This window comes from Lichenostomus cassidix, chromosome 1Ab (genome assembly GCF_008360975.1).
Source record: "Lichenostomus cassidix isolate B80296 chromosome 1Ab, HeHo_3.0, whole genome shotgun sequence".
Lineage (NCBI taxonomy): Eukaryota > Metazoa > Chordata > Aves > Passeriformes > Meliphagidae > Lichenostomus > Lichenostomus cassidix.
This window is the reverse complement of record NC_139481.1, coordinates 5,458,926-5,485,458: the sequence shown is the minus strand read 5'-3', so window position 1 is coordinate 5,485,458 and position 26,533 is coordinate 5,458,926. Positions and strand designations below refer to the sequence as shown.

General features: G+C 43.6%; 2 protein-coding genes across 6 annotated transcripts in view; one reads left to right on the top strand and one right to left on the bottom strand.

Annotated features, from left to right (window-relative positions):
- Positions 1–1,907: 1,907 nt before the first annotated feature.
- Positions 1,908–14,942, top strand: SVOPL (SVOP like). 4 transcript variants are annotated; one of them, XM_085049567.1, is made up of 16 exons: positions 1,908–1,980; positions 3,918–4,076; positions 4,610–4,701; positions 5,601–5,699; positions 6,108–6,179; positions 6,261–6,385; positions 7,198–7,261; positions 7,460–7,585; positions 8,004–8,132; positions 9,432–9,505; positions 10,623–10,825; positions 11,316–11,427; positions 11,822–11,898; positions 12,318–12,407; positions 12,721–12,834; positions 14,710–14,942. In XM_085049567.1, the coding sequence occupies exons 2-16, from the start codon at positions 3,998–4,000 to the stop codon at positions 14,748–14,750; spliced, it is 1,497 nt and encodes a 498-aa protein (XP_084905693.1). In that variant the 5' UTR covers positions 1,908–1,980; positions 3,918–3,997; the 3' UTR covers positions 14,751–14,942. The 4 variants fall into 4 exon arrangements, with proteins under 4 accessions (XP_084905693.1, XP_084905694.1, XP_084905692.1 ...); XM_085049568.1 differs by having other exon boundaries at positions 11,817–11,898; XM_085049566.1 differs by lacking the exon at positions 14,710–14,942 and having other exon boundaries at positions 12,721–13,609.
- Positions 14,943–16,303: 1,361 nt separating this feature from the next.
- TRIM24 (tripartite motif containing 24) overlaps positions 16,304–26,533 on the bottom strand; it is a 48,847-nt gene continuing 38,617 nt past the window's right edge. Inside the window, exons 11-19 of one of the 2 annotated variants that reach the window (XM_085049564.1) lie at positions 25,853–26,032; positions 24,511–24,646; positions 23,758–23,830; positions 22,318–22,486; positions 21,447–21,745; positions 19,560–19,692; positions 18,862–18,936; positions 18,316–18,465; positions 16,304–17,303 (exon numbers count right to left, since the gene is read on the bottom strand). In XM_085049564.1, the coding sequence (XP_084905690.1) occupies positions 17,094–17,303; positions 18,316–18,465; positions 18,862–18,936; positions 19,560–19,692; positions 21,447–21,745; positions 22,318–22,486; positions 23,758–23,830; positions 24,511–24,646; positions 25,853–26,032 (1,425 nt within the window). In that variant the 3' untranslated portion in view covers positions 16,304–17,093. The remainder of the gene's footprint in view (positions 17,304–18,315; positions 18,466–18,861; positions 18,937–19,559; positions 19,693–21,446; positions 21,746–22,317; positions 22,487–23,757; positions 23,831–24,510; positions 24,647–25,852; positions 26,033–26,533) is intronic. The other variant, XM_085049565.1, reaches the window with a different exon arrangement.

The window sequence follows — 26,533 nt, the reverse complement described above, 5'->3', positions numbered from 1 at the left end:
CCACCAGGACAACTTTTTGATGTGAAAGATGAAAAAAGCCAGGTATTGAGTTCTTGTCCAGCCTCTTAAGTCCTCTGGACTGGTGATAAGGAACTGATTTTTGGACTGAGCTTTCAGAAACTGCAGGAGTCAACAGTTTCATGGACTCCAGTCTCTGGCTTCTGCAGTAAACAGCACTTTCCTCAGTGTTTACCCATATCATGGCTCTCCATCATGTCCTTGGCCAGCATGGAGACCTTTCTTCTTGCTCCCACTCTTTTCTTTCTCCTGGACCTTTCATTCATGGAGACATATCCATTTGTGCTTCACTCTGACCAGCCTTTGCCTTTCCATGGCAAATAAAACATCACTAGGTGGTTAAAAAATGCAATAAATATTTTGTCATATCCCTTTGTGCAACCCTAAACGCCTGGGCCTGAAAGCTCATCTTTGTGGCTTAGAATTTCACTGGAATTTTGGTCATTTTCCCCCTTCAGTGCTGGGGAGCTGGAATGCTGAAACGTCTGCGCCCTCGTGTGATTGCACACACACTGAGTTTTTGCAATGAAAACATGATGGTATGGATCTGGCAGCTTGGATCGTGCATCTCATTCAGCAGATGCCAATAACAGCTGAATATTAGATATTATTAAGAGGAAGATATAAAATAAAGCTGTGAGATAGCATATGTTGGCTGGTAGCAAATATCTTCCAGATGCTTGGAAACAGAAGATTCAGCATGGGTGTTACACACTTTGATAGAACTATTGCACCATTGCTGCCAGCTCAGTGTACAAACTCAAAACAGGATTTTGGAAACCCTTGTGAGAGGGAAAGGTAAAAAACATCCCAGCATCCTTGCTGGCCTTCACCAATACCAACAGGGAGCAGTAAAGCACATATGCTACTAGTCAGGAGCTCACACCTATCATAGCACTGAGATCTGCTGCACAAGGTTGGGATCACTGTAGCAGTTTAAGCCATGAATTCTCCCTTGTATTGGTTTGAAAACAAACCAGTGGGAGATCACAAGTCAAGATTGAAATTAAAAATAAGTGAAATAATACAAGGAAAAGCACTGACAAAGTCAGATACAACCTAACACCCTGTTAGGGTGGTAGTAGCAGTCCAACTGAAGTAGTCCAGTTGAAGCGGTGATCCTGTGAAGGTCTAGTCTCCAGCTGAAAGATCCAGTGGTAGCTCTGGTCCTCTGGGAACCCAGTAGACAGGGCTAGCTCAGGCAGTTCCAGGGCCAGGTTATATCCAGGTGGGAACACCTGGTTCCTCCCTCCTGGGCAGAGCATCCCACAATGGGATGAGATAAGTCCATGAGTCACACGGTGGGTCCCTGATGGCCCATTGCCTGTCATGCGGGGTGGGTCGTTAGCAAGTGATAATAGCTAATGGATGGCCCATTGCCTGTCATCCGGAGTGGGTGATAGCAGCTAATGGCCCACAGCTGGTGGTAATAGAATACTTAACTACATCAATATTGCAACCTAGGACATCCCTGCATTTTGTTACCTCATCAGGAGAAGGATGAAACAGACCTGATTTTTCTCACAGTGCTGCTGCCCGAGTTGGCTTCCTGTGGCCTAAGAAGGGCTGGTGGCTGCAGTGCCCAGGCAGGGGATGGCAAAGGTGCCTCAGATGGGCACTGACTGCTGCAGGATCTACCTCTGAAACCCACCTGCAAACATCTTGCTGGTGTTTCCATCATGATATGTCCCAGCATCTTCTTTCCATCTGCTTGGAGTCATCCTCACAAGAAGGGGTGGGCAGTGCCTGGGAAGGACCTGTGGGTGCCATGAGACAAGGAGCAGGGCAGCAGCTGGGCACCCTGCCTGCAGCACCTAACTGGGTGGTGGAGGCAGAAACCTGACTCCTGGGAGCTGAATCCCAAAGCCACAGCTCTGCCAACACTGTGAAAAGGAAAGAGCAGAGGAGAAACAGACAGAAAACAGGGAAGGTCTTCTCCTCCTCACCTGAGACACCACAGAGGTAAGAAAGCTTCACTAAAAAAAGGGAACAAATATTTAATCAAATCTTGCTTAATATTGGGGCCATCTGATCATTTGTGTGATCAGATACCCCCACTCTCACCTGTGGGGGAACTTCTCAGCCAGAGAAGGTCTCTGACCTTAGTGACAAAGTTCCCAGGTGGTGTCACAGGCAGCACTGCCTGTTGTGTGCTCTCCATGTCCCATGGGGTCACAGCATCATTCCACTGGGTCCCAGCAGCAGTTTCACTGTGCTCTTGGTTGTTCCCTTCAGTTGGAGCATTGTTATTTTCCCTGCCAGCAGCAGTTTTGTCACTGCTGTTCTTTTGGCTCATGGAAGTGGCGTTTAGTTGGATTTACAAACAGAGGGAGATTTATGACTGGAAATTTATGACTGGAAATTTGTGATAGACACTAGCTGCTCCATCAAGGCAAACAGGGCTGCAAAGGTTTGGGGTGATCAAAACACAGGTTTGGTAGGAGCTGTTAGGAGGTTTTCTGTGCCTGCACAGATTTCTGGTGTTATTTGAAGTGCTAGAGAATACCCTGATACCTCTGGGGCTGTCTGGCTACTGTGAGGTGTTGGAGGTGGCTTTGCAGCCTTCTAACAATCCCTGGGAGTTCTGCACAGCAGCACCAGGGATTGGGGTTCTCTCCCCTTCTCTGGAAGAGCTGTGGCACTTCCCAGAAGGAGGGCATGTAGCCCAGAGCAGATGAGTGCCAGTGAAAAGCTCCAACATGCCTCAGCAAACAGGAGCAGAGTATCCCAGCATCAGCATGGGTGGGCAAAGGCCCAGGGCTTGGTGCTCATCCTGCCAGCACCCTGGGCTGTGCCTGCCACAGACTTTTTGGAGGAGAGTATCTGTTTAACCAGCCAGAGGTGTGATGTGGCAGCTCAGGGCAGAATGTGTTTGCAGGTCCCTAGTCATAAAGGAACAGAAAAGGAGAAAAACAGGTGCCCAGATTTTGTTATTGCAAAGCCTTTGATGATTCAGACACACAGTAAATCTTCACCTCTTCCCGTGGGCTCTTCCAAGCACCTTGTTTGGTTTGTGTTGAGCCAGTTCCCCTTGGAAATGGTCCCTAGCTGTTGGCCATCACCATCAGCTGGTGGCACTGCATGCTGCTGGCAGCTCTTGCTGCCCCAAGGACATTGCTGAGAGACAGATGTAACCAATATCCTTTGGATCTTCTTGGCTGCTGGACTGTAATGATCTGTGACAGCAAGGTCAGTGTGTGTGACCCTAACTGACTAATCTGCCATTAGCCCATAGTGACCTCCTTACAACTGTACCTCAGTATAGCCAAGGTATCCATCCTGGAGCACTGTAATTCCATATTTTCTATGTTCATGCTGCCTTCTACCTCAAATGGAATTTTGTATCTTTCATCAGATGCTCTTGGCCATTAATTCCCCCCAGCTCTCTCTCCCTGGTCTCTGCTGGTTGGCTGTGGATGCTGCCTGGGCCAAGCCCAGCTCTCCTGGAGGGAGTTAATCAAAGGAGAGGGTGTCAGCAGAGTGAGGATGAGCCAGTGTCTGAGCAGGAAAACTTGGGGGTTAAAGCAATCAGTGTGCTTAATCCCTGCCCTGGGATTAAAATGAGTTTTTCTGATGAGGAAAAGCAACAGCCATGAGGCCAAAGGATCTGGTGCAGGAAGCCAGAAACAGTGGCAGATAAATCCAGCTTCCAGCTGCAATCCAGAATATCTGGCTGTGTTTATGGATACCCTGAGAGGATGGGGATCAGCACAGCCAGTGCTATGTGATGACTGACCTCTGTCAGTTCAACTAACCCTGTGAAGTTTCTATGTGTTTTTCACCAAAACCCCAATGGGAAGGGACATCTTCCAGCAGCTGCATGAAACAAACTCATGTTTCACTGTACCTGAATGTTTCCACCTCAGCATGAGAAACTGACTGGCTGTCTTCTTGCTCAGGTGAGCTGTGACTGTCCTGAGGTTTCAAAGGTAGATCCTAGCCTTGCCCACGGTGACAGTGGATCCCAGCAGGAGCTGAGATGGACACTGGTTCAGGAGAGGCAGAAAATGCTATTGGCTTGGAAGAAATCCATGCAGAGGTAAAAGAACCACCAAAAGGTGAGTTTGTACTGGCAGGACTAGAAATTTGGGTCCTTGTTAATCTGGGGTAGAGGGAAGGTCCTCAGTTGTGCCACTCCAGCTGCTTAAAACATCTGGACATGGAGCCACAGCATCAGCATCCTCTGCTGCCCTCCCATCACACCTACCTGGCTGGTGGCTGCTGCCCATGGCAGAGGGCAGAGCTGGCTGGCTTGGCTTTTCTCAGGCCTCTGCTTTGTGTAAACATTGTATTATATTGGTAATTTGAGGATTTGTTTACTTGGGATCGTTTTTAAAATGTTATTCTGTTTCAAAAGCATTTTAAAGTGTACAAGGTTTGCCTTCCTCCATTCCCACTGTTTCAGCAACCCTGTGTTGTTCCTGGCCACCAGGACATCCAGGCTGGTCAGTGGACACACAGCTGGTAGATGTTTCCAGCCTTTTTCCTGGTGCAGTCCCACAGTAGCACGAAAAACACTGACTTTTCATAAAGATGAGGTGCAATTTGACTGCTGACAGTTTTTGTGTCTTAATTTTCTTTTCATGGTCAGGGCAAAAGACATTCACAGTGGAAGAAGCTGTGGAAGCCATTGGGTTTGGGAGGTTCCACATCATGCTTTTCCTCATCATGGGCAGCACTGGGGTAGGTATCTGCAGCCATCTGCCCTGGCCTGAAAAAAGCTCTCTTCTTATTTTCCTCATTACTGTGCAATAACAACCATAAGCACATATTGCAGCCAGCCCATTTTTTTCCACTCATACCTTCTCAAGCAGGATTTCTGCTATTGTCATCATGGGTGAAAGCAGATTTTGGCCCCATTGATATCAGACCTATTTCAGGGCACATCTTCAGTAGTGCCTGAGGGTCAGATTCAGCCTCACAATGGCATTTTTCATGTCACCCCCACACCACCCAAACCCTGTGCAATCTGGCTCAGGAGGCCTGACATCTTCTCACCCCTGGCTACATGAAAAATTTCCTAACTTTCATGGTTTTGGGTTAATTGTGTATCTATTTTGGGAACTTGGGCAAAAGCCTGAGGCCAGGCTGGGGTAAAGATGTCATGAGGGTCTATCCATGAGGATTGCTGCAGCTGAGGTGAAAAAGTCTGTAGCTGTTGTAAACAATCAGCTCATTCCTAACTGAAGCCAGCTGCTGGGGCAGCCAGCCAATGGAGCAATGATGTTTTTAATCAAAAACAGCTTTAAGAGTTCATGTCAGATGCCTGAATTCACAGCCAGGTACCCAACCAAGCAGCTTGGTTTCCAGAGACAGTTGAAGATCTCCTAACACAGCAGGGAAAGAGTCTTCTCTGCCAAGGAGGTACCTCCTTTCTAGGTGCACCTTTTCTCCTCCTCTCCCTGTCACCAAGATCTTCCAGATCAGGCACAGGGCTATGACCACTGTGGAGCTACCATGGTTTCACAGGACTGTTGATATGGTGGGACTGTCCTGGTTGCAGGCTTTGTAGGACTGAGGGATTTTCCCTGTGGGCTTCTGGTGGTTTCCCTTCTGGCTAACGCTCACCCTTGTTCCCAAAGGTGGTTGAAGCCATGGAGATCATGCTGATAGCTGTTGTGTCCCCTCTCATCCGGTGTGAGTGGCAGCTTCAAGACTGGCAGGTGGCTTTAGTGACAACAGTGAGTAGCTCCTGTTCCCCCCAGACAGCTCAGCCACCACGTGGTCATGGTCAGGGGCACCACCATGGGTTTTGGGAAGTGTCTTTCACAAACTCCCAGGGCCTCTTTTCAGGGGCAAGAACACTACCATGACTGTAGACAACCAGAAATCAAGCTGATGAGAGCAGATATCCATGCCCAGAGCGAGTAATGCCAAAACCACATCAAATCCCCACTTCCACATCCTTATTTTGAAATCCTTGCCCTGCAGCCCCAGCTTGGAGGGTTGCAGCAGTGAGTGCCTGCAGGAAGCCAGGTGCTCCTGGCTCTGGGCACTGCAGTCCATCCTGCTGCCCTGAGAGCACACAGCTCACCTGCAGCTCAAGAAGCAGAGTGGACCCTCCACATTTGTGTTCCAATTCCCCCCAGATGGTGTTTTTTGGCTACATGGTGTTCAGCATGGTGCTGGGGCTGCTGGCTGACAGGTATGGCCGCTGGAAGGTGAGTGACTGCTGTGTCCTTTCCCTGCTCTGAGCCACGCTCAGCCTGGCCTCTGATGTCCCCAACTCTGCCCTTTTGCAGATCCTGCTGCTCTCCTTCCTCTGGGCAGCCTATTTCTCCCTGCTGACCTCGTTTGCCCCGTCTTACCTGTGGTTTGTGCTGCTGAGGGCCATGGTGGGAGGTGGTGTGGCAGGCCATGCACAGGGGTAAGGCTGTGCCACCCCCTGCCCAGGCAAGGTGACAGAGGGGCTGCAGGGGACAGGGGACCAAATTCCCACATCGCCTTGAAACACAAAGCTGCTCCTCAATTTCACTAAATCCCCATCAATTGACCTCATTTGCAGTTCCCAAGCACCCCCGAGGTCTGGACTAGAGGGGGCAGCTGGTTTGCATTAAGTTGGTGACAGGGGGATTATTAAGCACATATAAAAACAATCAGACAGGTAACAGATGAGGAAAGGCTGCTTCCCCCTTAAAAAAAGAAAAAGTCACAACAATTCTGCTTAAATAGGAAATTCTTTTTGAATGATGTAAAATGTTCCCACTGAAATGAAACTTTTAGTCCTGTTGGGGCAGAAAGGGGGATGTGGGGAGGAGAAATTCGCAATATTAACCAACAACTTCACTAGGGGCCTGGAAAAATAATTTTTTTGTTGTTGTTGTTGTTGACTCTCGTGGAAACAAATGAAACATTTCAGCATCTTCCATGGTTCCTCAAAGCCTGGTTGGTGCCTGTAATTGGCATTTAATTTATAATCAATATTATATATTATAAATATATATACTATATATTATATAATATGTTGTAAATATTATATCTCTATAAATATTTTTATATATTATAATTGGCATGTAATTTATTTCTGTAATTGGCATATTGGACAGGGATTCCTTGTCTCTGAGTGCTCAGGGTGGAAGAGGGATTTCAGTCTACAAGTTGAGCTGAACTGTGAATTGATTTGTATGGAAATTCTCATTGTAGCTGTATTTCTGCATTTTTTTCCCCTTTTTTTGCTAGACTGATCATAAAAACGGAATTTTTGCCCACCAAATACCGAGGATACATGCTGCCCTTATCTCAGGTAAAAGGGAGCACATCCCTCTTTCTCCTAGCTCCCAGTCCTGGGAGATCTGTCCCACTGCAGTTTAGAAGCCAGGTGTCTCCCACATCAGAATTTCAGCATTCCCTAGCACATTTCCCCACAGAACCAGACCAGAAGGGAAGCAAATAACTCATTGCCATGTGTTCATGTTCTAACCCCTTTCTTTCCCCTGGAAAGGTGTTTTGGTTGGCAGGATCCTTGTTAATCATTGGCCTGGCATCAGTGGTGAACCCAACCCTTGGCTGGAGGTGGTTGATCAGAATTGCCTCCATCCCTGGCATCCTTCTCATCCTGCTCTTCAGGGTAGGACAATCTCCACTCCCCACTCCCTGCTGCACTGCCTCTGGATTATCACAATTTTTATAAGTTAAATTAATTAGTATAGCTAACGAGTACATCCAAGAGGACATTGGTTGCCCTGGTAAGCCACCTTTGGGCCTGAAGATCCTAGAGGATCTTCACCCTATATTTTGTAATGTCCCACAAGTGCTGGTACAAAATGGGATGTCCTTGTTAGAAATTCTTTTGTTGAAAGTAAGACTAAACAGAATTCCAAGAAGGTGGCTTAAATTTGTGACAAAGGGTGTTCTACTAAAGTATGTGCAAGTGTTAGAAATTATACAGCCATGTATTAAAAATCTACAAAACTGCAAATATATTAAAAATATATATATATAAAAAGCTAACAATCTTTAGGCATCAGACACCTCTCTGCTTTCAGTTCATCCCAGAGTCAGCACGGTTCAACATGTCCACAGGGAACACAGGGGCTGCACTGGCCACTCTGCAGAGCATCGCCAGGACCAACGGGGTGGCCATGCCAGAGGGACAGCTGAGAGAGCCTCCCAAGGTGAGTCCAGGCTGTGGCACTGCCCAGCCACCCGTGCCAGGCAGGGCTGCTGGCATCAGGGCTTTGGGGAGGGAGCAGGACTGCCAACCACATCTTGCTCTGCCTCTCTCATCCTCCTTGCTCGGCTCTTTCCCAAACAACTGTTGGATGTGAGGATGGAGATGTCAGTTTTCTTTTGGAGAAACAGTAATCTTGGCCTTCAAAATGGAATGGAGTCCTCTGCTTTTTCTTTTTTTTCCTGCTCAGTTTGTGTTTGCTCAGAAAAATATTGTGCTAAGAAAAGATTTGCTTTCTTTGCCACAAGAAAGGCTCCTGGCAGAGCATGTTGTTCCTCATTGCTCACCCATCCTGCAGGGGTGCTCCTGGCTTATCCACTGTGTCCCAGGACCCCAAATCTTGTGGGGGTGTTGCAGGGGGTGCAGTGTCCCCCCAGGCTTCTCCTGTGACTTCTGTGCCCTGCTGACTGCTGGCTGGGAGGACTTAGTCAGGTCCTTTGACCCCCAAGAGAGGAAGATTAGACAAATCCATTGTCCAGGGCCTCAAAATTATTATCCAGCTCTTTTAAATCCCTTTCCTGGACCTCTTTGCTGCTTATTCAATCCCACAGGCACCAAGTATTGTCCTTAGCAATTCATGCAAGATGGTGCTATTGTATTGGAATTAGTCAGGATTAAAGCTTCCCTGTAGTTTAATTGAATTTATGTAATGGACCCACATTGGATGTGGGAAGGGCTTTTGTTAGTTTTGCACCCTCTCAGGCTTAACCAATGATGAGGAAAATAAAAATAAAGGCAACCCAGCCCATCCCTGTGAACTTGTCTCCCCTCTGTGGTGGGATGCTGGGGAGCAGCAGCCCAGGCTGGGCCCCCAGTGCCTGCAGTCTCTGCTCACTTCAGGCCTCCCAGAAAGATGCATGTGGCCAAAAACTTGATTAACAGGCAGAGCAGCAATGGGAGCTGACAGCAACCCAGCAGTGCTGGCGGCCAGCAGCAACCAGGGCCCCTCTGGCACCACCATGGGAGCAGACTGTGGGATCTGGGGTGTCCTGGGGGCCAGGAGAGCTCAGCATGTTCTCTTCTCCCCTCCTCCATCCTCTGAGTGCAGCTTAGGGTCTCTTTGGGGAAGCAGGGCTTTCCTCTCTGGAGGGTTGGTGTTTTTGGTGATGTTCAGTCTGGCTGTGCCACCAGCAGCCTGGGGCAGCACGGGAGAGCCTGCAGTGCCAGCTGCTCTCACAGAACACTTGCTCCTGTGTAAGAGATGGCTTTATAAAAACTTCTCTTTCTATCACATGATTTGCAGGAAAGAAGGGGAAGATTCAAGGACCTCATCCACCCCAAATACCGCAGAACCACTCTGCAGATATGGATTATATGGTAAGTTTTTTTTCTCTTATTTTAAGCTCACTCTCTCATTTGAAAGTGTGCAGAGAGCAGAAGTCTCCCATTGACTCTGCCATTTATAGGATACCACTCTGCCTCAGATGGTGGCTGCAGACCCTTGGATTGTGGAAACCCATTGACCCAAAATATTGTGAAGTCAGGCCTTGAATTTTTAATTTTTTTTCCCTTTGACCTCTATGAGTGATATGAAATATATTATTGTTTTTTAATCTTTCTTTGCCTCCTACTCCTCCCAGGAGTTGCTGGTGTGTTCTCAGGTTTGCATCCCCCCTCAGCATTCCCTGCCTTCCCAGGTGGCTCAGATTCTGCTGCTCATTCCTGAAACTGCCAGGGAGGGGATAAAAAAGTGAAAATTACTTTTCAGCTTGCTTACAATCAGGCATATTCTGAATTACTCGACAATGACAAGGCAAGACTGCCATCACCAATGCTGTATTTTTGACAGCCAGACAGGCTGCAATGTGAGCCTCTCCAGGCACTTAATGAAACATCCTCTTGATGGGCAGAAAGGATAAGATCTCTGCTTTGGCACCTGGAGCACCTCCTGCCTCTCCTTCCTTACTGACCTGGCTGTCTGCAGAGATGTCTCTCACATGTTTCCACTTCTTTCTCTGGCTGCCATTGCTTTTGCACATTTTCCTCTTCTAACAAGCATTATCTCCAAGGCACTACCAGCATTGCTGATGGGCTCAGCCTTGGTCAGTAGCAGGTTCATCCTCAGCCAGCTGGCAGCAGCTCCATCAGGCATGGAGGAAGCTTCCAGCAGCTTCTCACAGAAGCCACCCCTGCAGTCCCCACCCACTACCAAAATCTGGCCAGGCAAACCAAATAAACAGCTGAACTATGAGCTGGGTTGGGGTTTACCGAGGCAGAGCAGTGTACAGACACAGGTGGGAGGGCTGTGCCATGGCATGGGTGACCAGCAGCCTGGTGGATTCCCAAGCCACCTTTCTGCTCAGGTTAGGGGGTTCATCACTTAGAGGTGGTGCAAGCAGCAGCAGAGGCCCCAGGGCACCCCAAACCTGCTGCATTTCAGTTTCCTCACCTTCCCCATCCCAACCACCCCTCACTGCACCATTTCTCCCCACAGGCTCGGCATAGCTTTCGCTTATTACGGCGTCATCTTGGCCAGCACTGAGCTCCTGGAGCGAGACCTGGCCTGTGGCTCTGCAGCCCCAGTGCTGCAGAACCCTGGGGATGGCTCTGAGGAGAGCCACAGCCCCTGCCACTGCCACCTCCTTGGGGCTGCTGCCTACCAGAGCATGATCATCAGCACCGCCGGGGAGATCGCGTGTGAGCTCTGCCCCTCCTTGCCCTGCCATTCCCCTCTCACAGGCTGGAGCTGTGCAGGAGCTTGGTGATGTGCCAGGGGACATGAACCTGGCACTAATGGCAACTTGTGGCACACTGGGGAACATTGAGGCCCTGGGGTTTGGCTGGGCTGTGGCCAGAGGGAGCAGAACCACCCAGGGCTGTGCTGCTCACCATGCCTTCCTGGCACAGCTCAGGATAGACATTGCTGCCCTGCCTCAGCATGGCTAGGTGATTTCAGAGAAGCACAGGCGTCATCTTCTGAGGGGAAGGGTGGAAAAAAGGGGCATGGGGGAAAATCACATGCTTTGGGTACAGGATGAGAATTATAGGGTTTATGCCTTTTGTGGAACACTTGGTTGGACTGGGAATGCAGAGGTATCTTTGAGTCACACTGTGTAAGGTCTATCAATGCACACAATCATTGCTGTTGGATCATCTAACATTTTATGGTTTTCCTTTTTATTTCCAGTAAATCCCGTGAACATTCTCAGCATCAATCTCCTTGGAAGACGTCTGAGCCTGTGTATCACCATGGGATGCACAGCCCTGTTCTTCCTTCTGCTTAATATCTGCACCTCGAGGTACTCTGGCTCAGACTGTGGGGTTTGTTTGAGGTGTGCAGTGCTGAGAGCAGGACCTCTGGGATTCTCAGGTCACCAGTCTGTCAGGCCAGTGATCCTTGTAGGTCTGAGCAAAGCCTCAGCCTGGCTCCCTGTCCTTGCTGGGAAGGCTGTACAGCAGACGCTGTGCTGCAGTGGTGTGCAGAGGGGCTCACTTGTGTTACTGAGCCCACACATCTTCCCCCAAGCATCCCCCCAAGCTTTCTAGCACAGCCCAGAAAATTTAAAAATACGTGAACAACATCCACCAGAAACAAGTTATATTTTTCATTTACTATTTTCGCATCCTTTGTTTTTGGCATCTCTGCTGATGCTGCTCAGTGACACTAACTCTGCTCCTTTGTCCCCAGCGCAGGCACAGTTGGCTTTCTCTTCATGCTGCGTGCCTTGGTTTCTGCAAACTTCAACACCATCTACATTTACACTGCAGAGGTGGGTTCTCCTTGAGGGATGTTAGGCTGCTTGGAGGCTTGAAATACCGTTAGTGTATAGCCAGGAATTCTGACTGCTAGTTTATGGACTAGTTAGAGTCGCCTTCCTTGAACTACGTATCTCTGGCTTCCTGGCCACAATGTTTTCATACGCAAGGTGGGAGAAGGAATCAGAAAAGCAGCTGGAGATGACAAGGGCAGGTGGAAAAGGACTGTCCTACTGAGCCACCTGTTGGTCAGTCCGCATAAAACACTGTTTTTGGGGATGCTGGGTACCACCATCTTCCAAAACTCACAGTCTCTCTTGAACTCTCCTTGAACTCCTGCAGTCTGATAATAGACTGAAATTTAGAAGAAAAAAAATATAAATATTGTGGATTGCTGTTGCACTAATCCAGTTTTCTTTCTGGCCCATTTTAGGTTTACCCCACCACCATGCGAGCACTGGGGATGGGGACAAGTGGGTCACTGTGCCGTGTGGGAGCTATGGTGGCCCCATTTATATCACAGGTAAGAGCATGCTTGATAATCTTGGTAAACATTGTGCTGATCATTGCTGTCAAATACAGAGATAGTCCTCTGAAATTCATCCAAAAAAAAGGGAGGATGTGATTAATTCCTTCTCCCCAACCCATACACAGAGTACTTGGGTGGTCTTTGCCAGATGTAGGTTTAACTTACTCTCATCAGGGAATTCAGCAGGCTAGTATTTGTTATTCTCTGAAAGCTCTTAAGGTTCACAAGATACTCTTTCTGTTGTAGAGTCTCTCAGTATTTTTTGACCCTTTGTCCACTCTTAATGTTGATGTTCTTTGTCCTGCAGGTCCTTATGAGTGCTTCCTTCCCAGGGGCTCTGTGTCTGTTCTCCTCCGTGTGCATGGCCTGTGCCATCTCTGCAGCCACACTGCCCATCGAGACCAAGGGCAGGGCCCTGCAGGTGAGTACAGCACCCCAGGAGCTCCTGGCTGTCCAGACCTGTTCAGGGGCTGGTGGGTGATGATCCAGACACAATCCAAACCCAGCTCTCCTGAGGTTTCACAAGCCTGATAAGCAAGCACAGAACATGCTGCTGCAGCAGCTTCTAGCAGTGCTATCCCAGTTGCCCAAAGCTTATTTCATATAAAAGAGCAAGCCAGCCTGCCAGCCCCAGCCACCTCGTCTAAGAGTGTTGGCTTCAGCTCATCCAAGCCCCTCTTCAACAGATCTCCAATCCTGACTCGAAATTGCAGCTCATCAGGCCTGTGCTCTGCTCTGCCTGTGCTGCAGGGATAGAGGGCAGCAGATGCACAGAGCACCTAAAATACTAAAGTCATTTCTGCATCCAGTTCAAGGCAAGAGCCCCACCTCCATCAGTCCATCAGCTGAGCACTCATGGTCAGTGTTTTCTATAAAGCAATCAGCCAAAACTCTGAGCACCAAGGTTAAGGGGCAAAGTTTAAATTCAGCAGTCTGCCCTGGGGAAGTCAGAGCAGTTTAATTAGAGGAAGTGGTGAGCAGTGCTGTGATTCTAATCAATTAATCCATACCAGCATGGAGATTTTCATGGTCACACCACTGTGTCACTCTGCAGTCTTACCTGTACAAACCACAACACTGTGGGCTAAATAATCCATACTTTTGAGCAGCCTAGAGCATGGCAGATGTTTGATCAAACTGGTTTATGAGGGCTTCAGAATCACACTTCAAAGAAACCAATCCCCACAAACCCACCTGTGTCACACACACATATATATATATATATATACATGTATATGTATATAAACACATATACATACACTTCCCTGGGGCAAATCTAAGGTTTTCCTAAGGTGCATGGGACAGTTAATTAATTTGTTAAGCCTGAAAACCAAGAATTATTGCCTGCTTCCTTAAATGGTTGCCTTTTTAGAAATGCAAGCGATTCTTTTATATAATTTAAAATGTATGTATGTATGATAATTCACAGAGGACAGGGGGGATCAAAGTTGACAAGCAAATGGACCAACCAACTTATTCTTCCCTTGTGGGTGAAATTCAACCCCATGCACAGAGGCCAGAGACACTTAGGCCTTCATGGGGTTGGATTTACAATAATTACTAAGGATAACACTTCATTAAAACTGTTTTAAACACAAAAGCTTTGATTCGGCTACAGTTGGAATGACTGGCTAAAAGTGGCTGAGAAAAATGGCAGTGTAATCATTCCTTAAAGGGATCCTCCTTTTCCTGGGGAATTAATTAATTTATTATCCTCCTTGTTGCAAATAAGAGTTATAAACTCCAGCTGCTGGCCTTTACATGGCACAAGTCATAGGGGTGGAAAAACAAAAATCTATGGAACTATTTTGTACTCAGAGAAGCTCCTACTACATCTTAAATTCAGCTTGCAGCCTCTCATGGTCATTTAAGAGATTACATTTGTCTGTGTAGCCATTCAGGGATTGCCAGTGGTGGTCCAAGGGCCTCACACACTCCATCCAATCCACACAAGAATTTAAATATTTGACATAAAAGCTTTTTTACCATGGCAATATTTAGTCCTGAGTCCCCCAGATAATATCTGTGTTCCTTAAAACTAGGTCTAAATGAACAAGCTAAATAAAAAATAAGTAACTTCTGGTGAAATGTAGACAATGACATTTAAGAAGTGAATCTACTCTTGCTTCACTTTGCTAGGACAGTGTCTGTCCACTCTCAAAGCAGGACTGCCTGTCAGAATTGAGACCATTTAGACATACCCAAACACTTGTTATTTTCCACTGCATCCTCTCCTGATGGGTTTTAAGTCCATTTTATTAATTTTATGTATTATTTTTTCTTTCTCCCTTTTTAGCAAGTAAAATGAGAGCGAATGTTTGCTGTTGGATGGAGTAGGAAAGAAAAACAACCCTTTGGACTCTGTCACTTCCTGTGACCTGCATTTGATGTTGATTGCTTCTCCATACTGTTTCCATTCTAAAAAAAATTGCAACTGAACAGTGTAAGAGTGATTTGTGTAGACAAATGGCAACTTTCTCAAGGACATTCCCTTTTTTATGGTTCAATAAACAGATGCTTTCTACCCTTCCTGTGAAGTGGGATGAAGACTCTCTACTTCTAGTGCTATCAGTAGTGACGCTGCACACAAACACACAGAAAATTAAAAAAAAAAAAGGGAAAAAAATAGATTAACTGAATTAAAGGAGAAAATATACACAAAGTAGATACAGTCTTTAGCAGTTTGAAAGACTACAGTACTTACCTCAACTTTTTGAGCAAATACCAGCTGCCTGAAGGCAGGAAAATTTAAATCTCAAACCTCACTGCAGTGATGATTTCTGATGATTGTGAGGGTGATATTCAAGACCACAAAAAGTGAATCGTTTTTCCAGTGGATTATTTAAAGAGAGGTATTTTCAGGCAGTTTACAGCAGACAGGTAAGTAACTAACTAACATCCACTCTCCTCTTCCTAGCATTTTCCTCTAGAACACCTTGATTGTGAGGCTGGATCTTTAAGACTTCCAATGTTGCAGTGGCAGTGCCTCTTTATTTTTTCTTTGCTACTGTAGAGTGCACTGATCCCACCTGTGCTGCTAGAATGCTCTCCCTCACCCTTTTGCTCTTGTCCTTAACCTCTTTTTACTGTTTTCTATTACTCTGGGATGGAAGCACTTACAATCAACTCTCTTCAGTAGTAAAAACTTTCCATAAAAAAACCAAACCAAACCAAACCAAACAAAAACGACAACAACAATAATAATAAAAATAAACCCCCACCAAACTGCAATCCACCAAAAAAAAAGGAACAATAAATGGTTACTCTGGGCAGCCTGAAAATCCACCACATGATCAGAGGTTATGTCAAAAGCCTGCTGCAAACCCAGCTGAGTATTTTTTGGGAGTGTCCACTATATTTTAGCGTGCAGTGCCACCCTATGACAAAGACAGGTAGGATCCCATCAGGTGAGAGGCAAACCCAGACCTTTTTCCCTTCACACAAGCAGCACGTGGCTCCAGTCTCTTCAGGGATCTCTGCACAGTGAGCCAAAAGCAGGCTTGTGTACACATGGCTCCCTTCACAATTCAAGCTGCAAAATTTCACCACAATCAGAGCTCAATTCATCCAAACACTGCCTGCTCTCCCAAACACTGAGTTTTCATTTAAGATGACATAAATTAAGAGTAAAAAACAATAGCTAGGGCAACCATAGACAAGTATTTCTCTAACTCTGCAGCCTGTGAGGGCAGAAACAACCCCAATGATGTTGTCAGAGCTCCCAGAAAGCAGACAGAACATAGTAAAGAATCCTCATTTTCTGGTGATTTTAACAGGGGCAGATGAAGGGCTGAAGAGCAATATCTTGCTCTTTAAACTTGTGTATTCCCAAGTGGATGCTGGTTGCATTCTGACTGACATATTTAGAAATATGGAAAAAGAACAAGAGATTGTGGACAGAAAGGATGCTTTTTCTCCTCTCTTTAAAAATACACAAAAATGACTGGTTTTGCAAACAAACATTTTTCTGCTCAAGACTTTCCCATCAACTTCATCAAACAGAGGTACATCACACTTGAGACACCTGTTAAACAAAATAGTACAGAAATACCCTTGTTTCCTGCTGGTGGTGAGAAAAATGGTGCAAACCAAAGTATTCTGTCCTTTTCTTTCTCCATTAGAAACTCTCAAACAAATCCCTCTTTTTTTTCTTTTTTAAAGTTATTTTTAATACCCTCTCCCTTACATTTTAAAATTCCCAATGACTTCTCTGGGGGCAACAACAATTCCATTGTACCAATCAGTACTGCAGGACAATAACATTACACCATCTTTTTTCATGGCTTGTGTTAAATACAGTACAGCGAGATCCAATTATGGCCAGCCACATGCCTTTGGTAAAATTAAAAGTCTGGTGAGATCACATTTTCTTCAAACTCAGAAAGCCACATGTTGAACCCATGTCAGGTTTGAAGTTGAATTCTGTACAACCTTCTCCTTCAAAGTGAAGTTAAACAGCTGTCACCCCATGCAAATGGCAATTTCTGAGCTGCTCCAGCAATGAGATGAAAGGTTGGAACTTCAGAGAAGCTCTTCACATGCCTTGATCTCCATCAGATTTGTGTTTCAGACGGGGGGTAGAAAGTCTAGCAAATATTCACAAACCTACAAGTCAAACCAGTGATAACAGTGATAAATATTCTCAGTTTTTAAAAAACTGTCTGTAGTAACACACGTGGCTCATTTCAGCAGCTGACGGTCTTCTCCTTTGAGGCGTTTTTTCCTGGGCTGTACAAAGTCATCATCCGAGTCATCAGTCAGTTCTGGATTATCTTTTTCACTCTGGCTGCTTGGCTGTACAGGGAACTTCCTATCAGGATAAAGGTTCCTCAGAAGATCCTCAAAGTAGGCTTGGAGTTTCATGCCAGCATCAGCCACTTCTGAATCAGGCTGTTGGGTGAATTAACAACGTCAGTGCATCAGGAAATAGCTTTGTGAATAGATCACATTAGGACTTTTAGGTATAAACTACCAAAAAAATCCATCAGCAGCAAGAATGGCTAAGGAACACAAGACCCCAAAGAGCAAAAGTGTGCAAATCACAGAGCAAGGGCAGATCTTTTGGCCAAAACCTCCCAATGATTTGTTTCTGACAGGTGACCACAGAAGCCACTCACAAAAACAACACTGCCTGGGTTCTTAGATTTAAGAGTTCTTAGAATCCCTTTATATACAGATTCTATATAAGAACAGAGATTCTAGGAAGTTCTAAGAACTCTTAAATCCTGACTGGGGTGGGGAGAGAAATTGTGTTGTGCTGTGAAATACACAGAAATGCCCTCAGGGTGTTAGGAACTTCTCTAGCTTACAGATCTTTTGGTAGACAGTGAGTGTACCATGGAAGACTGGGCAGGCCTGAAGTGATAAACACCATCAGAGCTATCAGTTTCTGAAGTGGAGATCACCATGGTAGGAATAATTCCTGCCTATCAGGGGTGACTGGATGAGAACCCCACTGAGGCCACTGGAAAAGCCTTTATTCCCACTGTAATTCTCCCTCATTCCATGGTCCACTCAGAAGCTGCATCCCTATTTCACCCCACGTTCCCTTAGGTGCAGTATGGGATAATAACAATCACTCAACATGCAACTTGAAATCAGAAGGGTGAGTACAGAGCTCCCACAATGAAAATCCCACTGAATTGAAGATCTGAGGCAAGGAGGACTAAACCAATTTTAAATCATAATGCCCACCATTAACCTCTATGATAAAAAATTGTCCTTTTCTTTAGCTGCTGTCCTGACATTCAGCTGTGTCAAATCGATCTATGTTTTTACTGCAGGCTCACCATCAAAATAAGTTTCATACAATAAATTCTTGTGTTGTAAGTTCTACCCCCACTACAGTTTTCCTGAAAGCAACTAAGCCAATGAAAGCTGATAACATATTTACTTTTCTAACCTCATTAAATTCAGCACAGTTTTGGAAAATCAGTCTGAAATCAGCCACAAAATCTTCTGGCTTTGTGTAGAACGAATTTGTCACTTCAAGTCTTTTCTTGATGGTTGACAAGTCCATAGGCTTTTTGATTATTTTGTAGTAATCAGGGACCTAAGTGGAGAAATTCGACTTCATATTAGTACTATAGAGTACCCTAATTTTCAAAATCAGGTAATCATATTTTAAAAAACCTTCTTAGTAATATAATTCACCTTCTTAGTAATATAATTCAAAACATGAAATTAGCAGACAAGTGTTAGAATTTACTTTTTCTTTCAATTATTAAGTAAAATCAGTTATTGGGGAATTTTACCTGTAAATCCCCTGCCAACCCAATGCTTCAACTTTTAACTTCCCCCTTCAGAGAGTTTTAATAAAATTAAATATGTTTAATGCACTCAACATATGTGGAACTTGACAGCTGATAATGGACTTCAGAATGCCATTAGAGACATGGCAAATATGCATGCCAAAATAGCATAAAATGGAAAAAAGTGAGGTACATACTGTGGGAGGAACAGGATCTTGAAAGGCAGGACTCATCTCGTGACAGTAGAGGTATAGCAGCAGTCTTTCACACTTCTGTGTCAAGAAAAATAGATATCCAAGTAATTCAGGAATCCTGCATGGTTAATTCTAAAATCACAAACTACAGAAAATATGAACAGATGCTCAGTATTCCTCCTTCTTCTTTGTGTTAATTATTATTATTAATATATCCAGATATTAATCTGGATATTGAGCCATGAAAGAGATTCTAAAAAACCTTCTGTGTGATTTTATGCTTGATGATCCCTTATCAGAATTTTTACAGGACTTATAACTTACATTCAATGCAAAATACAAACAGAGCACATGTAAGTCATGGTGTGACAGAGTCTGTCCTCCACACACACACTGCTCCTGATGCCCTTCAAACCTGCTTTTATTACACACTGCAATGAAAATATGTAGATACTGTATTAGCAATAAATTTCATCATAATAATCCACATAATCAGTGTCAACATCATGAGCCTGAGAGTCTTTTCTCTACTACTCTGCCACAACTGGTTCTACACGTAGAGTAAGACCCCACATAAAATACTAATTTCAGTGTATTTACACAAGTTGCCAACTGAAAGCAGGTAAAACACTGATGAAAGTTTCTAGCACAGCCCACAATTACTTCAGCTTAGAAGTTTTAAATAAGAGTTTTATCCTTACCCTACGGTCTATGGGGGCCAAACCCACAGTGTCTTCCAATTTTCTTTTTTCAGAGGTGTGAGCAGGTTTATCACAGTCATACTCAACTTCTGGCTTGGACAAATCCCGACAGAATGTACAAATCCACTCTCCACTGTAGAAGATAAACAGACACATTGACCTCAGTGAGGCAGCACAGCTTTGACAAAATATTCCACCTTTTCCACATATTCCTGGGTAAGTTGCCCACTTGTGGGGTGGTTTTTTTTTCTGTGTCTGTGTTGTTTTGCTGTTGTTGGTTTTTAAAATGCTACAAAAAGCAGAGACAGCTGGCAAAAAACCTACAACTTTGTTTCCTTTTAGTGTCACTGGTGCCATTAATGGTGTCCTAGCAGACAGACAGACAGAGAGATGGTGTCTGCCTTTGTCAGAATCAAGTTTTTCACTTGAGCTCACAGGATTTAAGGAAAGCACTATAAAGAGCTCTGTACAACCTTAACTACAGAGAGACTGAAGGAATCATGTGAGCTGAACAGAAGGAAAAGTGTTAGTATTATATGTGAGAACTACATATTCTCTGCAAGCTTCATCTACAGCACATTACTCATCTACAGAGATTACCCATGACAAGAAGATTTTTTGTAAAACTGGAAATATTTCACTCCCTAAAACTTTCAGATGTTCATGATTTTATCAGTTGGTGTATAAGATAATGCTGGAGATTTAAAGATCAGCATAATATGATGATGTAATTAATTCTGCAAGCTATGTCCACTGATTGTCTAACACAATTTATGAACCTAAAACTTTAAAAAAACTATGAGGAGTCTATGTTTTTAATATAATTCTCCACAAAAGGAGGAACTTGCATGCTTGCAGATCACCACCAGAGGGCTGAATCGTCACACAGGAGACAGAATTCAGCAAAAACCGGTTAGGAGATCTAACTGCATGTATTTACTCAGAGGTATGTTATACCAATAGTATCTTCATAAATGGGAAATAGTTTCTGCAGCACCCTTTATTCCATTTCAACAGTAAGGCAGAAGTTTTCACAAATTTAAAAAGAAAACCTTACTGTTTTCTATTCAGAGATGATCGATGTGCTAATCTAACTTGTTATCCAAATGTTTTCCACCAGTAAACTATGCTGATATTTAATCAGAAAACCTAATATTTATAAAAGCATTAACCCACAAGCATGTTATGACCAATGTTTTTATCCTTTAATACAAACAAGCTTATTGCATGACATTTCCAAGCTGGGGCATTGCAAAATACCATTTATTTTAATCAAAGATACTAATTCCAGAAGCAAACACTGGTAATGCTTGCAACAATAACCTACTTAAGACTCTATTTTGAAAGTCAAGAAACTGACCAATGGTTTTGTAACAAGCCAATCAAGGAAGCTTAAGGCTTCTTTCAACACTGACTGAGATGTTATAGAAGATGTCAGTCACTACACATCCCATGCTTGGAGTGCAGCCATGTTCAGCACTAAAGTAATATATTTAATACTATATTACTTCAGATTTTTCCTGTAGACATTTCTTAATTTTTCTTTTTTTTTTTATCATTATTATTAAGAAATGTAAATGTTTTCAGTCACCCTTAAAACACTGTATGACAGATTATTAATTCTGTGTCCCAGTTTTAATAATAGATGCCCTAGATGTGCTCTTGATTAATTGTCAAATAAGGGGAGAGTTTTATTAAAGATTTTGTAGAAAAAAATACAATTAAGCTGAAGTTTCAATGAAAATTCAAATTTTTTCCAATTAAAAAAACTTCTGGATACAAGACTTCAAAGAGGACACTGCTCCTCCTCTGAGACTGACACTTTCACAATAGAAACCAAATGTCTTTTAGTGCAATTTCAGATAGAATTGAAGAGGTCATAATTACCTTGGAAAGCTCATCAGTGTAGGGACATGACAAGAAAGATGGAACACTTTGGGACACTTCTCACAGCACAGGAGCTTCCCTCCATTTTGGCACACAGCACACCAGTCTTCATTGGGATCATCCTCTTTCCTGCCCTCCCCAGCGTGGGATGATCCCATCCATCCTGTTTTCCCAGTGAAATTGCTCTCCTGCAGGACCCCTGGCTGATCATCTGTGCTGTCTGGGGCATCTGTTCTCAGCACAGCTTCGTCAGAAGTGGAATTGTGATTGCTGTCCAGCAGCAATGAAGTGAGTATGGACTGCAGGAAGGAACAAATAAAGCCAGATTATAATATTTATGTGAATTTATAGGACCCTAACAGCATGCAAACTGACCTGAAAAACAGATTTATTCTGTTATTTATTATTATCATGTTATTTAATAACAGATTTATAAGCAACCACACAACTTGCAACATGCATGCAAAAATTACTAACACACTATAACTGAGCACAAGAAATCAGCTATGAAAATTTATTTACTGCTCTACTAATAAAAAACTAATCTCTGATGGCCCATAATCTAGCAACCTTGTTTATGTCTATTCCTGCACTGTGACTGGAAACACTTCCTAGTGGCACCTGAAAATTTCATCTCTGCAGGTTTTTTCCAATCCTCACAGGTTTTCAATGGATAAAAGTCTGATCACACCATTTAATTTAACTGGCAGTAGGGCTAGTTTGATTTTGAATTTCACCTCTTCCTTTTAATTTAGCTTTTTAGTTTTCCCCTGAAACAGTTCCCAAGGGAATACAAGTAAATTATCTTACACCCCATAAATACAAACCACCCTCCAGAGAGCAAGGAGATCTTTCCAGCTGTAAATATTACATTCCGAGGTCGGGATTCCTCCTCTGCCTCCTGCTTCACCACAACGATTGGGAAATCAAAGCCCTCATTGGATGAATTTGACTCCTGCTTGATCCTGATGGGCTCCAACATCACCACTGGCACTTTGTGTGTGGAATCAGCTCCTGGGGGTCTGCTGGAGGAGCCAGAACTGCAAAGGACAGCAAGAGGCAGGAAAAAAGGGAAATTAGGAGTCAGAACTGGACACCTTTTGAACACTGATGCTTTCCAAGGTCTCAGGATGCTAATCTATTTTGCTGCTTTGAATCCTGAGCTTATTCTCTTTATGGAATATAACATCCTAGCTTATTTCCTTTGATTACCAAAAGGGAAAATTTTAATGGTGCAGCTCCAAAACTAGAGAATTACCATGGTTTGACTTCCCATTAGTGCAAGATTTGCAAATAATCTCCATTTCTTTCAGATCATACACAAAAAAGCACTTCCACTGATCACTGTAAACCACACAACCACATAAGGCAGATAAAACACCATATTTATATCATCCTGGAAGACTTTCTTAGAGCCTTGAAGCTCTACCAAAACTGGGGCCCTACTTTTAGAACCAGATCTGTCTTTTTTCTTTTACTCCTAATTGGATGAGAATGGACAATCAAACTCAAAAATACCTGCTTACTTTTTAAAATAAAAATGAAGAATTTTAAATCTAACAAAATGAACTCTAGCAGCAGCATATATAATCACATTTTTTAAAACGCAAGTAAAAGACCCTTCAAACAAGCATTTAAACTGTTCATAAGAGTCCTTCACAGCATTTAGCATGTAAATGGAATAGAGCAAAAGGTATTCTAAATTAAAAAGCACCTGCATTTCCAACTCAAGTAGGATGAATGTCATCTGATTTTCCTCTGCATGAAAAATTAATCTCATGTCAGATGTATGCCTTAATTTATTGCAACGCATTAATGGATCTGCACTCTTCAAACAACACTGTGTAAATATATTTGTTCATTAATATTCCATCAGGGATAAAAACATTTGTGTAGACTCTCAGTAGATATCTAGTGCTCACTTAACTAACTGTATTGCAGCAGAAAATTCATAATAACCCTCTTTGTAACATCAATTCCTTGAATCTGAAGTAATTTATAGTTCCACAAGGGCTTTCAATAGGCAACTTTTCCCTTCAGCTGATTTTTCTGAACTTAAAACTTAATTTAGAACTGGTGTTCTTTTAATAACGCCAACCTAGCCATCATATACAGAGTTAATACCTTTTTAGATGTGCTATTAATACATTACAAATGAAATGACTGCTTTTAGAATCAAAGACTGCTCTAACAACCATCAGGCCTGACCTGCTAACAGAGAAAGTGAGACAAATCGACATCTATATGCACTAAAGAAAGGGACTGAGGAATGTTCTGGGGAGGTGGAAATTCCATTTTCTTCTCTCCTTACCTCTCTCTGCTCCCGACACTGGAGGCACTGGGTGAGCGAATTGGAGGATGCACGTTTGTCACGCTGATCCCTCCTAGGACACAAGGAGCAGATTAGAACAAAACACAGCTCTGTGCCAAGCCTGAGATATGAGCCAGGGAAGTACCCAGGTTTAGGGGGAAATTCTCCTGCAGTGAGAAATGCCTCGTTTAATACATTTTCATGAGAGGCATGAGATAACAAGGGGAAAAGAGAGGACTGTGAAGGAGCCCAAATTCAGCCCAAATTCAGCCACCCATCTCAGGAATTTCTCTGGCCATCCTGTGTCAGAGCTGCAGCACCCTTCCCAAGGCATCATTTCTAGTCTGCTCTTACATACTATCTTACCTTTTCAAATACTTGTCTCTTACCACAGCTGCTAGGTTTTAATCTGCTGTACACCTGAAAGTGTCACTTTTCTATGGATTTCAATTCAAATTGCTAAAAATTTGAAAAATGTTTATCCAATTTTTAGCCAATTTTGCTAAAAATTGGGGGAAAAATCTGTTTTTTCCCCCTCCCTGTTTTTAAGATTTGGATGCTTAACTTTTGATCACAATGCTAAAATACGGTCTCAACTCTACCTCCTACTAAGGTTTCTACAACTTTGCCCTCATTTTCTTATTTCTTATCCTTAATATAAAACAGGATTAATTCTGATGTCAGAGTTAACATTGCCACATTCGATTTTTCAGTTGCACCACTTTAATCAAAAATTGCACCACATTTAATTACCTGAGAGGCCTGGTGATGGCACTGAGGAATTTGGTGACTGCACAGTCCTGTTTGAAGGGGGTTTTGGCTGATTCTGCTCTGCAGTGCCATCCTTCCTTCCAGCATTATCCAGTGTGATGTTTCCTGAACAATCAATCTAAAAAGTGGGGAAGCAAGGGGAAGCAGTTAGTGTTGGGAGGGGAAAAAAAACCCAAAACCTCCAAAACAACAAAAAACCCCCAACAAAACAAAAAAGCCTCTGTCACTGTTATTTTGAAAGCAAAGACCAAAATGCATTTCACCTAAGTTTACCCATCCAAAAGTGAAGTGGTTACTTTAAAACAGATCATCTTGCTTTCCCTAAGAAGAAAACCAAATAGCCAAATCCAGGCAGTGCTTCATTTTAAGAGCAGATGATTCTGTAAGTGCCAATTTTTCCCCACTGACTACAGAGAAGGCTTAAATCAGCCAGGGAGCTTTCAGACATGCAAATAAGTTTATCTCCACACCTTCTTTGGAGATACTCACATTAAATATTATAGGAAAGATAAGTTATACACAAATCACCCATTAATCCACTGGTGTTTAACAGGACTGGAAGTACCTCAAAGGACACTCAATCCCTTGTGTCCCACACACCTTCTGGACAGGAGCCATGCATATTGACTCAAAATGGAAACAGGAAACCAACAGGAAACTTGTCCTTTCCACCACGGCTCAGGCCAGATAACTGAACTTTATTTTAGGGGCTCTCAGTGTAGTATTCTAACTTCCCGTAAAAAATCACATGCTCTTGTTTGATAAGGAGGAATGACTTTCTGAAATGTTTGGTTTCTTCCAATATGAAAGATAATGTTTGATAAGAAAACACCTCACCTTGGTATCAGTTTTCTCAGTGGACACCTCATAAATGCATTGCTATCAAAGGAATATTTCCAGTATGCTGACCATTAATACCTACCCAAGATAGCTCTTTCAGTAAGTTAAAATATATTTTAAAAATGTTAAAAATCTACCAGAAATGCCATCAGCAACCCACTGCTATCTGTGAGCACTGGTAAATGAAAGTTAACACATTTTTGTTAGCATCATTACGAGGGCTGGGGAAAAATATGCAGCATCCAAATAAACAAGTCCAATTACAATTACAACCTGTAATGTTATTTTTCTTAACTGTCCAAACAGCTGTCTCCCAGAACAGCTCTGAGTATTTCCAGCAACATGCAGGCAACCCTGCACTGTTTATTTCCCAGAACTGTCTCATCTTGACAAACAGAATTTCAGCCTAAAAGGTTTCTATTTCTCCCAGACATGAAGCCTTCAAAACAGAATCCATAAAACATTGCTTCTAGGTTCCACTTACATCAGGGAGAGATGGCAGATTATAGGAGCTACCCACTGGGGAGCTCAAATCTATCAAGGGGGGGCCATATGTCTTCCCATCACCTCCTGCAGCACTGGTGACTGTGGGGCTGGATGGAGTTGATGTTGTGCTGCTCGCCGTTGAAGGGGTGGTTGAGGTTTGTCCACTGCTGATCTGCCACTGAAAAGAAGAGAGAGTAACCCACAATTTGGTGTTATTTGCTTTGCAACAGGTCACATCTACTGAATATACTGATATAACCTGTAGGAAGCTGAATTCAAACATAAAATCCTGATCTACTCTGAATTTCTCCTTTCAAGAACCAATCTCACAAGACAAGAGAAGATGACAAGGAGTTGAAAACTATGAATAGAAGAAATGAATGCAAATTCTTAAATTCAAAGCTATACCTTGGTGTTAAGTATCTATTAATATTTCATGCTGCATTGACAGTGTTGTGGAAGAAATGTAACAGTTTTTGTGAAATAAAAGCATTACAGGTAATAGGCTGAATGAACAACTGCTCCAGTGCTTCACTAAGTAAATGGCTACAGTGTCACCTGGATGCCTTCAAGCCTTTGATGCTGTGCTTCCCTTAACAACATTAAGTCATTAAGAATTTGAAATGCTGACTGGATCTCCATTCACATATACTTTGAACACCATGATATGAAGTGCACA

What these genes read in the sequence shown, in the direction of transcription:
- SVOPL (XM_085049566.1), top strand. Translation starts at nt 3,998, where the DNA reads ATGGACACTGGTTCAGGAGAGGCAGAAAATGCTATTGGCTTGGAAGAA. An exon ending in GTGGCAGGCCATGCACAGGG is followed by an intron (nt 6,386 to 7,197) that starts GTAAGGCTGTGC and finishes TTTTTTTGCTAG; the next exon opens with ACTGATCATAAAAACGGAAT. An exon ending in TTCTCATCCTGCTCTTCAGG is followed by an intron (nt 7,586 to 8,003) that starts GTAGGACAATCT and finishes CTCTGCTTTCAG; the next exon opens with TTCATCCCAGAGTCAGCACG.